The 14216-nt window shown below is 41.0% G+C and overlaps 2 protein-coding genes across 2 annotated transcripts; one reads left to right on the top strand and one right to left on the bottom strand.

Moving 5' to 3' along the window:
* Positions 1-433: 433 nt before the first annotated feature.
* Positions 434-8200, top strand: LOC115683045 (protein HEAT INTOLERANT 4). The gene is made up of 14 exons (XM_056312824.1): positions 434-703; positions 2291-2329; positions 2413-2466; positions 2601-2664; positions 2834-2892; positions 3170-3294; positions 3362-3421; positions 4066-4124; positions 5324-5399; positions 5655-5694; positions 6407-6469; positions 6552-6599; positions 6681-6809; positions 7617-8200. Exons 1-14 carry the CDS (start codon positions 518-520, stop codon positions 7662-7664), a joined length of 1050 nt encoding a protein of 349 aa, XP_056168799.1. The 5' UTR covers positions 434-517; the 3' UTR covers positions 7665-8200.
* A 1847-nt stretch (positions 8201-10047) lies between these two features.
* On the bottom strand, positions 10048-14052 carry LOC115683052 (protein CPR-5). Its single transcript, XM_030607456.2, has 5 exons — positions 13608-14052; positions 12841-12897; positions 12355-12390; positions 11477-12217; positions 10048-10865 (listed from the first exon to the last, which is right to left on the bottom strand). Exons 1-5 carry the CDS (start codon positions 14004-14006, stop codon positions 10317-10319), a joined length of 1782 nt encoding a protein of 593 aa, XP_030463316.1. The 5' UTR covers positions 14007-14052; the 3' UTR covers positions 10048-10316.
* Positions 14053-14216: the final 164 nt, after the last annotated feature.

Here is a 14216-nt window from a genome sequence, read left to right as displayed (position 1 = left end):
TTCAAGGTCAAGTACCAAACGCATTTATGTCATTTTTCTAATTTTGTGCAATTATCAAGCACGTTTTTCTACTAAAAAATCAGTTTAGGAATATCAATAAAAAAACTATTTATGAACATAAATTATTTCGAGAAACATAAACGTTACCCAACGTATCCTTAATTTGCAATTTTGCGATTTCTTTTTTCCCCCGATAATAATGATATCCAGCCGTTGACCCGACGCCCACTCTCTCAAATTCAAAAATGATGACTTTTTCGTTTTTTTTTTTATTGGTTGGGGGCCAAATCATTTCAATCTCCAGACAGACGCCAAAACCTCGCGCCTCTCCCTCTCCATTGAACCGCGTTGTTTTCACGCCCCCACACAAGCAGCAACAACACCACCCCCCCTGTGCTATCTCCCAAATCCCAAATCCCAAATTCCCACCCCAAAAAGAAACCCTAAATTCTCTCCCTCCCTCCCTCTCTCAATCTCTCTCTAGCGGTCCGCTGTTGAATCCCCAATCCCTCAAACCATGAGGAAGCGAGCGAAGCGAACCGCCAGCCAGCGCGGCGACGCCCCGTCCTCTTCTCAGGAGCAGCCGCCGCAGCCGCAGCAGCAGCAGCAATCCACCAAGACGACGACTTCCCGGGCCAACAAGCGCGTCAAGGCCGCGAAGCCCGAGTCCGACCCCGAGTACTTCGAGGACAAGCGCAACTTGGTGAATCCCCGCTCCCCTGTTTTTCTTCTCTCTCTCGGGTCGCTTGTCTTGCGTGTTTCGCAAGCGGGGAGAGTTTTGTTCGGATTCGATTCGTTTCGGCGGAGGTTTCGGCCCGCCGAGCGTTTCTTAGGGTTCGGGAATGGGGCCGAGCGTATTTGCGTGCTGTAAGCTTAGTAGCAGGTGGAGGATTCGGAATATGTGTGCACTTTGTGATGATAGGCGAGTATCTGGTTTGGAGCTCGTTATTGGAACGTGGGTTTCGGATTGTGGTGTTTTGAAAATCAGTGTAGGTTTTGGGGGACTGTTGAGCGGCTGATGCTTGAATTCGGCTGAATGTAACTGTTTTTGTGTCCTCCTCGAATTTTTGTCAGTGTTTAACTATGCGCTTTTGTTTCCGTTCGTCGCCATATGATTTTGATTGTTGGGCAGATGTAGTTCTGGAATTTTGCTTCTCTCACTGCTTAGTTAACTTGAGTGTTGTTGGGATGGGTGAAGAAAATTGGATTCTTGGGTGTAGCTTCCGTCCCTGCTCCGTCAAGTTGGTCTTCTTTTGAATGGATGAAACATCATGAAAGAACATTATCTGGGACTGATTGCCATGCATGGGTAGCTTGTGGAAGTTTATTCCTTTTAATAAGAGAAAGGTGGTAGATTTATACACAACAGAAGCCTGCTGGTTCCTATTGTCGTGCCGAGTTTCTTGTGTTGCTCCTCCAGATTTTGGGGTTTTGAGTATTTGTGGCCGTGTTTTGTTTGGTGAGCTGAGTATATGTGGTTTTGGATATGTATGCGCTTATGACAGTACGCAAGTGTTTGATTTATATTTTGTAATGGGATCGCGGGTTTCGGATTTTAATGTTTGAAAACAGTAAGGTCATGGAGACTATTTAGCATCTGACACTTGAAGTTGGCGAATTCTTCTGCTTTCCCCAAATGTAAATATTGTTTCCCTTATAACTAAATGTCATTTTAGATGGGCGAAAAATTGGAGTTATTGAATGTGGCATCTATCCTTGCCTACTCAACTAGATGTTATTTTAAACGGGTGAAATGTCGACAAAGAACATGATGTCCACAAATGGACTACTTTGAGCAAGTGTTTTCCTTTCATATTCATGCAAAGTTTCTTGTGGTCCCACCGAAAGTGTCTTGTCATGCATTGGTCCAAGGGCCTCTTTGATAAGCCAATTAGGTGCCGAAAATTAAAAGGTTCAACACTTAACTTGTACGACAATCATAACTAACATTGGCCTATACGATTTGATTATGTCTAAAAAAACGCACTTGATGGGGTAAGTAACAATGGTGTTACTTAATTCATCAAGTGGAAAAGAAAAAAGTTACGGATGGTAATTAGAATGCTGCCAATTACATTGTTAAAACCTACCAATGGTAATCACCATTTCGTGTATGCTAAGGAATTATAATATTTCGTGATCAATTTTTCATTGTTGTCAAACAACTATTTATTTTTGTTTTCAGCACTTAAAATTGTTAATACTTAGAATTCTGTACTTATATTGCAGCCCTTATTCTTAAATTTTGTCAAACAAGCCGTAAGTTGAAGTTTCTAAATTTGCTTTGCAGGAAGATTTGTGGAAAGCTGTCTTTCCTGTGGGCACAGAGGTTTGCAATGGAATGTTTTTACTCTTTGGTTTATTTGCGCGGCATTTCCTTGTCGCTGACATGCACTGATATTGTTATGGCAGTGGGATCAATTGGACACAGTCTACCAAATAAACTGGGATTTCTCTAATCTTGAAGTGAGTTTTTGATCAGCCTTTTTTAGTCTTCATTCAGTGTTATGTTCAAAACTTGGATCGGAAAAGAGACTGAAAGTCTAATTTGTTGTCATTGCTTATATTATAAACATTTATGCTAATTGTGACTTCTGCAGAATGCTTTTGAGGAGGGTGGGAAGCTGTATGGCAAGAAAGTTTATCTCTTTGGATGTACAGAACGTATGTGGTTCTTGGACTCCCTTACTGATAACTGCATGGAGACTTTGAAAAGGGAAACAGATGTTTTCCAACCTCAATTATAATTGTAGCCTGTTTTGCATCTGGAGTGTCCTCAGTTCACTGCTATGTTTCTCACTGTGTCCTGACGAACGAATTTTTGTTACTGCAGCTCAGTTGGTCTTTTTTAAGGGCCAGTCCAAGATTATGTATATCCCTGCCGTTGTGGCTGTAAGTTTTGTACTCGAACACTATGTCATGTATATTGAACAACACAAGTTAAATAATGGCCAAATATATAAATTTTCTTTGATTGTGTGAGGTGTTTAATTTTCTGATATATAACTATTCCTATTGAAATTTATTAGAAGCACACATCTGACAGATTTAGTTCTTTCAAACTCTGAAATTTAGGTTGCCTGACAAAACTTTCTCACCTTTAAATTATTGGAAGAATCAACTTGTATTGACCACTTTTTTAAGGTAGTGACATGTCCCTTGCTTGCAGGTTGTATCCCCTTTTCCGCCATCTGATAAGATTGGAATTAAGTCGGTTCAAAGGGAGTCTGAAGAAATAATTCCAATGAAGCAGATGAAAATGGATTGGGTCCCATATATTCCTTTGGAGAATAGGTATTCTAATTGACTTCAGTCTGTCCTTTTATTCTTGGATTCTAATATGTCATATTTTGCATTGCAGAGACAGCCAAGTTGATAGGTTGAAATCTCAAATATTTATTTTGAGCTGCACACAGCGAAGGTACCTAAACACGCCCGCCGCCCCCCCCCCCACCCCCAAGCCCTTCCTCTCTTTTGTGCACATAGATACTCCCATCTACAATCTCATGGAGCAATCAAACAAAAGGGAAGACAAACATGCATCGCAAGTTCATGGTTTTCCTTGATTTAATTATCATATAATATACATTTTATATGTCATTTTGAGTCCTTGGCTCCATCATACAATTGTTCAGGTATCAATATGTATTCTTTTAGTATACCATTATGTTAGATCATGTGGTTCCTGAACATTCACTTTCTTAATTCTATTGTTGTCATTTAAAAATATAACTTTTGATTTGGCTATATCCTTTAATCTTGACGACAAGTTTAGTGCATTGCTATCATAGAATTTCTGTGTGAAGTGGATCATTGATATTTAAATGTCTTGACTAATTGATGTTGAAGGCAATGTTATAGTTTGTCTATTTGGTGATGCTGAGCTTTTCGCCCTGATTATTTACATCTTTTTTTATATGTGCATCCTGTATCTCTAATTGAGTTGTATTGGTAGTTGAGACGTGACATTTTGTCATTGAGGTTCCTCAAGTAATGTGTTTGACTTATAGATTTCTTGAAAACCTTGATTATTTTCCAGTAACATAAAAATATTTTACTTTGCAGGGCTGCGTTAAAGCATTTGAAGATAGACCGGGTCAAAAAATATGAGTACTGCCTACCTTGTGAGTCACGGTTGCATTTAGTATTTTGTCCATTATTTCTTTTGGTCCCTCCTTGTTGGTCTATGGAAGATGATCATTGGTATACTAAGATGGAAGATCTTTTTCTGATATACAATTTTTCTTCATATGGAGCGATGGAACTAGCATCTCTCTTTTCTTTTGGGGTTTATATGGACATGGCAATGTGCTTTGTTGGTTGTGAATGTATACTAGAATTTGGAACAGAAGGGCAGATGGAGTGATTTTGCTTTTTTTTTTCTGTAAGGAGGAAAAACTGAACCCTTCAAATCTAAGTTTACTGAACCAGCTAGGATACAATTATGGAAATCCTCGGCAAGATTCATATAATGGGAATGATATGATATTGAGGCAGTATAATTGTTATAACTTGAATAAGTGTTAACTTGCTACAGCTATGTATTTAATTGATAGAACACAGAGGTAGAAAAAAGAAAAGGGAAGATGAAATTGTTTAGTTGTTGCTGACCGGTGATTGGTCAGTGACATGTGCCTGAGAGAGAGGCTGCAAATGTGAAAATTGCGGACCTGTGGGGACGACCCCTCTCGGTCAATAATAGACCGGGAATGGTTTTTAGGTCCTTGTGACTGACTTGGTTCTCAGATCCTGGTCGCCCAGTGAGAGGGGGAGGAGTTGCAACTGTGCATTGTTGATGACTTGCAAGGTCGATGCTGTGGCCGGTGACATATGTTAGCAATCATGGACCAGCAGCTGCAAGTCCCAATGTCTCTCACCCCTCTTTTGTCGAAGGCATTCATTTTTCTATAAAATATTCTTCCTGGATGGAGTATACCTATTTCTTCCATTCTTGGCCAGTCTATTATATTGCTAATGGAGGCTGTATCAGGCTTTATTCCATTTGATGTCCATTAAGAAAATCGGATGGGGCTAACATATTTTATGTACTGAGACGGAGAGCTATATAAATAATTCTATTTGGAGCTATATAATCTATGTAATGCATAACCTCAATGCGTGTGCTTATCAGATGGGCAGATATGTTAACTCTATTGAAGTTGTACAACAGTTCTCTTTCTGCATATGTCAACAAATTTTCTTCATGTATAACTAAGCTTTAGGGTTATTTTTCATGGCAACGTCTCCCTTAAAATAATTATATGTGCACTCCAAGCAGATTTCACAATATATCCTTTATAATTCATTTTCTTCTCTCTTTTAGATTTTTATCAGCCATTCAAGGAGGATGAGTTTGAACAGAGCACTGAGGTTACAATTATGTATCCAGTAGAACCACCACTAAGCAATTCCTGGATAGCAGTAGTCTCTATGTGAAGCTACTAGCTTCCGTTCATTTTAAATAGTAAATCATATCCGTGAAGTAAGTGATGTAGTTACTGTTAATGGATAAGTTTTCTGTAGCAGATCCTTGAACACTTTTTTCTTTTCTTTAGCTTTATGATTTGTGATGCTGCATATGTAGGTTAGGATGATTGTGCTGGCTATTCTGCATGGTATAAATATATGTGACTGTTCTCCTGTTCCACCCTGCAGGTTGTTTGTGAATTTGACTGGGAGTTGGATGAACTTGAGGTACTGATGTTAATCCTCCTTTATAGCCTTGACAATGCCGTAGTAGCTGCAATTTGATAGTATAAATAAGGTCGTGTTTTGATCGCTGTGAGATCTATTATTTTGGGTCCTGTGCAACCTTTTATTGATGCTGTGTTCTCTGTTAGTTTCTCAAAATTGCAAATACCACGATTAGAGTTTGTGAAACTAGGGCTATATGATAACGGAAAAGGTACCTTTGTATGGCAAACTTTTGAAACCCTAATGAAAGATGCTGATATTGGAACTTCTCTTGGCCAGGTGCTACTCCAAACCTTCCAAGTTTACTGATTGTTGACATATCAATGCTGTGTAATCAGTTAGATACTTGGCATTTTAGAGCATACACCTTTGGGATTAGGTTTATGGCAGTATATTCATTTAACTATAGTGAATGGAAGGTAAAACGTTTGCTCAGGTTGCAAAACATAAGTTCCTTAGAGAATTTGTCTCTTGACAAATTGAACCTTATGACAGGATCTCCAACTCATTAAGAACAACTAAGAGATGTTATTGCAGTTTCTTGTAAAGCTTCTCTCTTTCTTTGAAGCAACTATCAGGAAAAAAATATTCTTGGCAACTAAATCTATGTGTGCTATACATTTCCTTAGATATTGTAATTTTTGTGATTATCTCCTTCTGGCAGCAAAGCACAAGAGAATCTATACTTGATTTGTTCGAACATTGTTTTCAGGAATTTATTGATAATCTAATTAAAGAGGAGACTCTGACCGAAGATCAAAAGGATGATTTCAAGGTATGATATAGTATCTATGCATGCGCATGACGTGGGCTCGCAACGCTTAGCACCTGCAGATTGTGATTCAGTTCTTTTTCAGGAGCATGTGAAGAAGACTGTTAGAGAGGCAAAGAAAGCTAATAGAGAGGTATCTTATGGAATATGCTAAATTGACGTGTATGCAAGAGGTCCTGTCATATATTAAGAAAGCTTGCTATGTTTATTGTAGGCAAGGGAAGCTCGCAAAAAGGCCCTTGAAGAAATGAGTGAGGAAACTAAGTCTGCATTCCAATCAATGAAGTTCTATAAATTTTATCCTGTGCAAACACCAGATACCCCAGATATATCCAATTCTAAGGTACAACTCCTCCTTCACATTTTATATTTAGCATTGGTGAAGCTTGATGACCAGCCACTAGTGTAACATTTGCAGCTTGCAGCTATTCTTTCAAATGAAATTCTGTTTTATGATGATCATGCCCCAGATCTTTAAGTTTATAGTTATTGAGATCATCCCCAATGATTCAGTATGTGAAAAGGGAAATGGGCTCTTTACTTCAATTTAAGGAGTGGGCTTTATAGTTTCACTATAAAACTCTAATTGAAGTGTTAAACTTTTGTGATCTAGTCCTATAGTAAGCTTTGACATCAAATATTTGCTTGTGGAACGCTTCAAAACCTTCTTACTACCCACTTTCCAATGAATTTAGTAAGAGTAGAGTTCCTTAGAAAGTTGGAAACTTGGGATACTGCATCAAGTATCGGGTTCTGCAAGCCCTGATATAGATGGCTTAGTTTGTGAATTCACCAGTATGTGCCTATATGATCATATCAGTGCATCATTCTTTGCTCTGGGAAGATTTCACGCTATTCAAGTTAAAAAATCTGCCACCGCATAACCGAGAAAAAATGTTCCTTGGGTCCCAGCATAGATTTTATTTCGGTATTGTTATAAGATTGGGACTGAAGGGAATTATCCAGATTCTCACTGTCTTATTTGATTTGGTGGTAAATGCGTAAATAGCAATCTCAGCATCGTCTAGTACCTTTTGATTTGAATTAGCTTTAGATTTTTAAGGGGTATTATGCTTGAAGCCATGTGCTATTCGTGCAGTTTGAGTTCACGGCGGAGATTGAGGGTTCCTTATTTTTGTGATTCTCGCAGGTTCCTTTCATAAACAGATACTATGGAAAAGCGCATGAAGTTCTCTGATGCTATCTATCTGCAAAAGCGGTGATCTGGCCTGGAGACGTTCTGCGTTCCAATTTGCTGCTTAAGCAGTAAAATAGCGAGCTGCTTAAGCAGTAAAATAGGGAGTTGCTCGATAATTCTCGTGCACCAGTTGAGGTGGCAGCGCATTGTGCACTAATCTTTTTGATCAGTAGAGTAGTTGGTCTGATGTCTGATGGTGGAAAGAGACTGTATTTCTTAGTTGCCATTAGATCCTCATTTCTTCACATTGTTTTTGTTTTTTTGGCAGAAATCTTTAGTTTCTTTTAGTTCCCAGAGGAGTAGCTTGTACCATGTATCTCCGAGGCCTATGTACTTCTGAAGAACAGGGAGCTTTAGGAAATTCAAATCTTCATTTTGCTTTTCTTCCTCTCCTCTAAGATCCGTCTTGGATCTTTTATTGGCAATAAAACATTCATGTTCAATACTGCAACCTTTGAAAACATGGACATTATTTCATTGTACCAAGAGAAATCGTTAGGAACTTTATCTGAGCAATTTCATCTGTGCTTTATTTACATGCCGACCTGTGGTAACGTCTAATGAATCAGCGAATTGGATCTGTATTGCAGAGAAATGTGACATGACACATGCATTTGGGTGTTCTCACAAAGTTTTAAGTTGCTTTTGGAAGTCGGCTGATATTGTTCAACTATTGAGACAAAAAGCTTTCCTTTGTCGAACTCGACAAGTGATGGAAGTGGAAAAGAAGATTTTGTATTACTTAACAAATGATTTTGTGATCATTCCATCTCCATTCTTGTCTCATGTTACATGTTCATCTGCAAAAACATAATTGTCGCTATCTAAGGAACTACAGCTCATTCAATAAAATTGCAAGTGTTAGCCACCACTCATGTAAAAGTTTCTTCATGCCGGCGTGGCGTGGCGTGGCTATTTAGATTCAAGGGAAAATTACCAAAAAAGTCTTAAACCTATTGCAATTGTGCCAATTAAGTCCTAAAATTTTTGCAATTGTGCCAATTCAGTCTATCCGATCACTTTTGGCCTGTCGACGCTGACATGGACACCGGCTGGCGCCGGTCGGTGCTAACATGGACGTTGGCTGATGTGGCAATATTTTAATATATATTTTTATTTTTTTCCTTTCCTTCTTCCCCCTGGTCGGATTGGCCAGGGGGAGGCTCGCTAGCAAGGTCACCTCACCGGCCACTGGGGAGGCTTGCCCTTGCTAGCACTGGCAAGGGCGAGCATCGCTCAGCTCCAGCGAGGGCCAACGAGGGCGGAGCTCGCCATGGTTGGGCGAGCTCGACCTCGCCCAAATCTGGCGAGGTCGAGCTTCGCCATGGCTGTGGGCGAGGTCGAGCTCGGCCCTCGCCTCGCCCGGCGACGGCGAGCCTCCCTAGTGGCCGGCGAGCCGGTCCTAGCCCCTGGCCGATCGGGCCACCGGGGGAAGAAGGAAAGGCAAGAAAAAAAAAAAAGAGAGGAAAAAAATAAAAAAAATTTTCGAGCTCTGCCCTCGCAAGTGCCCACGAGGGCAAGCCTCGCCGTCGCACAGCCATAGCGAGCCTCGACCTCGCCAGATCTGGGCGAGGTTGAGCTCGCCCAGCGGCGGTGAGGGTGGAGCTCGCCATGGCTGGGTGAGCTCCGCCCTCACCGTCGTACAGCCATGGCGAGGCTCGACCTCGCTAGATCTGGGCGAGGTCGAGCTCACCCAGCGGCGGCGAGGGCGACTCGTCATGGCTGGGCGAGGCTTGCCCTTGCCAGTGCCGGCAAGGGCGAGCCTCCCCTTGGCCGGAAAGAAAAAAAAAAAGAGAAAGGAAAAAAATACAATAAAAATTTGGAAAAAATAAAAATATATTAAAATATTGCAACGTCAGCGGGCCGGCGACCACGTCAGCGCTGGCCGGCCAAAAATGGCCGGATGGATTGAATTGGCATGATTGCAAAAGATTTAGAACTGAATTGACAAAAAAAAGTTTATGACTGAATTTTGCACAATTGCAATAGGTTTAGGACTTTTTTGGTAATTTTCCCTAGATTAAAATACATAAAATTAATGTAGACTCTGCTCCGCAAGGGGCAATCGAGTAGTTTGATTACGTATGTTCTGGTTGTTTACGCAAGGATCTTTTCAGCCAATGCTTGTGCGTAATTCTGAACAAAACCTCCAATCTCCTCATCTGAAGAGTGCATTTGCTGCGATGTTTAGACTCTAGACTGAAAGCAAGATTATGGGAAGTTCTGGTTACTTCTCAATGTAAATCCACCATCTCTATTTCCAGTTTGCTACGCAGCACACCAGCCGCACTCATGAGATGATTCACGTCACTGAATTCTCATCATTTTTTACTTTATTCACCAAATAGACGATGTGAGAGAAAAGGAAATCGCAAATCAAATCTCTAAAAGAACAAGAAGAGATTGCACTACACACAGTTGAAAGGATTACACTCGTCATTGTAATAATACAGACCAAGACATAAGCTCTCTAAGCTTTTATCCTATGATACAACCCTCAACAGTCCCAGTTTTCCTTTAAGGACTTTCTGTCCCCTCCTAAATAAACTACAACACTGCCCATTACAGAAAGTTCCAAAAAAAACCCCAATGAGCCCTATAATAAATATGATTACCCTACTTGAACTTCTCTACACCCTCCAACTGCTTCTGCTAGCTCCAGTCACTATCGCTATTATGAGACAAACGGTCCACGATGAGCTGCGAGAAATGATCCTTCCATTCGACCGGACTTGCAAACGGAATAAGACCACATAACAAAGGTAGAAAGATTAAAACAGCAGCATAGAATGAAACCCGCCGAATCCAGTATGGAACCATCACCGCATTGCTCCTCATCCCTTGGGACATGGAAACGGGCCCATGGAGAATGACAAACAATCCTCGCGTCCATATATTCGACAAGAAATGCAGGAAGCAAAGCGTCTCCCAGAAGATGAGCCAATGAAATCCGCTGCCTCCCAAAGTGTCGACACAGAGCTTTCCTGCGAATCCACAAGCCACTCCTAACAGCAAAAGCAGGAAAGTGACCGGCATCGTTTGGTTTGAAGTTGCGGAGCGCTGAAGGAGCAAATAAGCGATTATGAGGATCATCAGGACACCGAACAGCATCCGGCTCAGAACTTGGACCTGACATCTGAGCATTTGAATTCCCGAACTAAAAGAAACCACAGGCTCCGGGATCCACCATGACCTGGATTGCTGAGGAGAGAGAAGTGGACATCATCAGGAAGCCTTTAGAGGACACGATAGTCCCTAAAATTCTTAAAATCACCATTCAAAAATTGCAGAATTTTGAGGAATAACCAAAGCAATAGAAGAATGAAACTCCTATGTCCTTCCTGACAGTCATATTAGCTACAGAAAAAGACAAATGACTTTTAGACCTCTAAATATTTTACATTAACCCTCTCAGTTTCAGATGAAGCGCAATGACACATCCTACATATTTCACCAATAACCACGTGAACTCCCTATATTTTATCCACAAATTTCTAACACCTTGTTAGAAACTGTTGGACCAAAAATAAATACAAAACATTCAAAATCGCTACAATTTAATTAAATACAGATTGTTGAACCAAAGAGTGCGACGATTTTGGACTTGGAAATCACTTTTAAGGTTCATTTAGACATACGATACAGTTACTCATCTCAAGCTAAGAAGTGTCCAGCCAAATCACTAACATACAAGGTTACAGTATCCATTGCCTCAATGAACTTCCCCTATGGTCTGAATCATCACTCCAAGATGTGTATGCTATCAATTCAAGCACGAGATACAATCAATAAACAGAAGAAAAAGCTCTTGCCTGGTTTGAAGGTGAGCAGGATTCTGTAGCTTCAGCGACTCGTTGGTAGGAAAAAACATAAGCTCCATATAAGAGGGAAAGTGACATTATAATCAAACCAGCAACAAGACAATCTATGCACTTTTTAAGTAGCTCCAAATGTCTCGCGTCTTCTAATTCATTCTTGAACTTTTCTGCCTTGAAGGACGCCTTTGATATGCCCATAGCCAACTTTGATCTCCCCAGATGATTCGCATCATAAGTGAGAGAGAGCTGCGCTTCTTTTAGCTTCATCTTTTTCACAGCAAGACCAAGTTCAAATTCCTTGAGGTCATTAGATCGAGTCTGTTCCACAACGGATTTCTCGAAGGTGCTTCTTATGGGCTGGCTGATAACAGGTCCAGATCTGCTACGAGAAATACAAGCAAGTTGATTTTCCTCTCTTTGTTGGCTAATCTGGCAATTTATATTATCTCTTAGAATATGTTGTTGTGCCTCCTCTGACATGTTTAGATGATCTGGACCATCAGAATGGCGCAAAACTGGTTCTTCTCTGCACTCTTTCAAAGAGCTCGAACAACTTCCTTTGTCCATAGACCCCCATGGACTCACATTGGATGTTGAAATTGTAACATCTTGCTGGTCCAACTGATACACTTCCTCTTGTGACGAGGATTCACTAATCAACCTAAGAGTCCGTAATGTGCTCCCGAAAGACATCTCAAAGTTGCTAGCAAAACGGGTAAATTTGTTGCCAAATCCCTGTTCCCACATCAATAAAACAGAATGCACGAACTTCAGTAACATGGAATCATGTGGGATTGGCCAGAACTAAACGAGGAAACTCAACTTGTGAGCCAGATCCAACTGACGAGACAGCAGCATAAAGTCTTGCTTACATTGGATAATGATTCTCTGACAGCAGAAGTACAAATCTGCAAATGACACAACTCTTACAGATCAACCAGCTAGTATAATGATCTTTCTAATGTCTACTAAAAGTGTTGGAGTACAAGGCACATATGCGGAGCAAAGAAACAGTGATGCATGTTTCCAGGTGATTTGGTGAATGGAATCAATGAGTATTGCGACTTTTTTCCCAGAATATTTGATGAATCATCCGTATTATTATACTTCAATCAATGTAATTTGCAAAAAAGAGTACATCAAATGCATATCATACTAGACTTGAAACATTTAAAAGACTTGTTCCGGCATTATCGCACCTGATAGCAAAAGCAAGTAACATCTACCCATGGTAAAGTGGGCTTCAACTCAGATTAACGATAATCAACGAATGCATGGCTGTCCATGACAAACAATCAAACGCAAAGCAAAACAAGCAAACCCGTGGACACAAATTACGAGGGAAAGAAGAAGAATACCTGTGAGAGATGATCGACAGACATCTTTTCTCGTGTCGTATATTCCCTTTCCAGAACCTACAGTAATGGTACCATAAAGTAGAAAGGTCAGCAGACCAAGAATTATACCAACAAGGGAACATCATATCCTTAAAACTTTCCGCATATTAATTCAGACGAATATATTAAACCCCTCCAATCATAACGTATGATTGCTCGATCAAGGGTAAGTCTATGTATTCTATCATGCATTTAATTCAGTTGACTAAGGCAAGGCCACATTAAATTTTCTATGTTACGAGAAAAGCATTAAAAAGCTTATATCTTGTGAAAGTTCGCAACTTTAAGGATGATGGAGACATATAATTCTGCATTCTTGCTTATAACTCCATCAAGCAAACTCAACTTGATAATATATACTTGTGTTGAATGCACCAAAAGTGCAAAAGCAATGGACTTTACCAAGTTTGATATTGGAAATGATCTCCAGAAGAGACAGTTTCTCTTAGAAAAGAACTAATGGCAGTTCAGAAGTAAAACAATAAACGATATTTCCCAATGTCTTCCCCAATGAACTACATACACGAAGAATTGCGGGCAGGATATCAGCTGCAACTATTAGACCGTCTTAATATCAACAGAAAATCCAACAATTCATTCTCCAGGACACCGAAAATAACACCATACATCGAAAATCATCACATCAATCAAGACCCCATAGCACAAAATAAGACTAAATTCCACATTCTTTTGTAACTTCGACAAAAAAGATCATAGCTTTATCGAACCTGAGCAACGACAGCAGCAAAAGACATTCCAAGAGGAAGCGCCATTGCCTCCACGTTGTCCCCCGCGGACTGCGCCGCGCCGAGCAGTACCCGAGGGCCCCGGCGTCGGCACAGAACGCGAGCGCCCCTCTCGGCAGGGCGCGGGGGAGGAGGACGAGCTGAAGACGACGCCGACGAAGACGCCGCAGCTGCTACATACGGAGAGACGCCCTTAAGTTTCTTCCTTTTCTTGATCTTGGTCTTCTCACCGACGGGCTTCGAGGACGGCGGGGAGGGAGTTCCGGCAGGCGGGCTCGCGCGGCCGGGGACGGAGGAATCGAGGGCGCCGATGGTGGAGACGGGCGGAGAGAGAGGCGGCGTGGGTTCGGCCGCGGGCGGCGGTGCAGGGACGGCGTCCATCGATGATCATCGAACAAGAAGAAGGAGAAGAGAGAGAGAAGGGAGAGCAATTCGATGGGTGGAATTGGGGCATTTTATGGCCTCTTTTTATTTTTATTTTTAATGGCCTTCCAAATTTCCTTCCTCATTTGATTCGTTCATTACCGTTGAAACTTGCAAGCCTAGGTGGGAATTCAAAGAGTCCTCCGCCGACTAAATTCACTCCAAAAT

This window comes from Syzygium oleosum, unplaced genomic scaffold (genome assembly GCF_021117445.2).
Source record: "Syzygium oleosum isolate NSW1041296 unplaced genomic scaffold, Sole_v2.1 Sole_v2.06, whole genome shotgun sequence".
Lineage (NCBI taxonomy): Eukaryota > Viridiplantae > Streptophyta > Magnoliopsida > Myrtales > Myrtaceae > Syzygium > Syzygium oleosum.
This window is presented reverse-complemented; position numbering and strand designations above follow the sequence as displayed.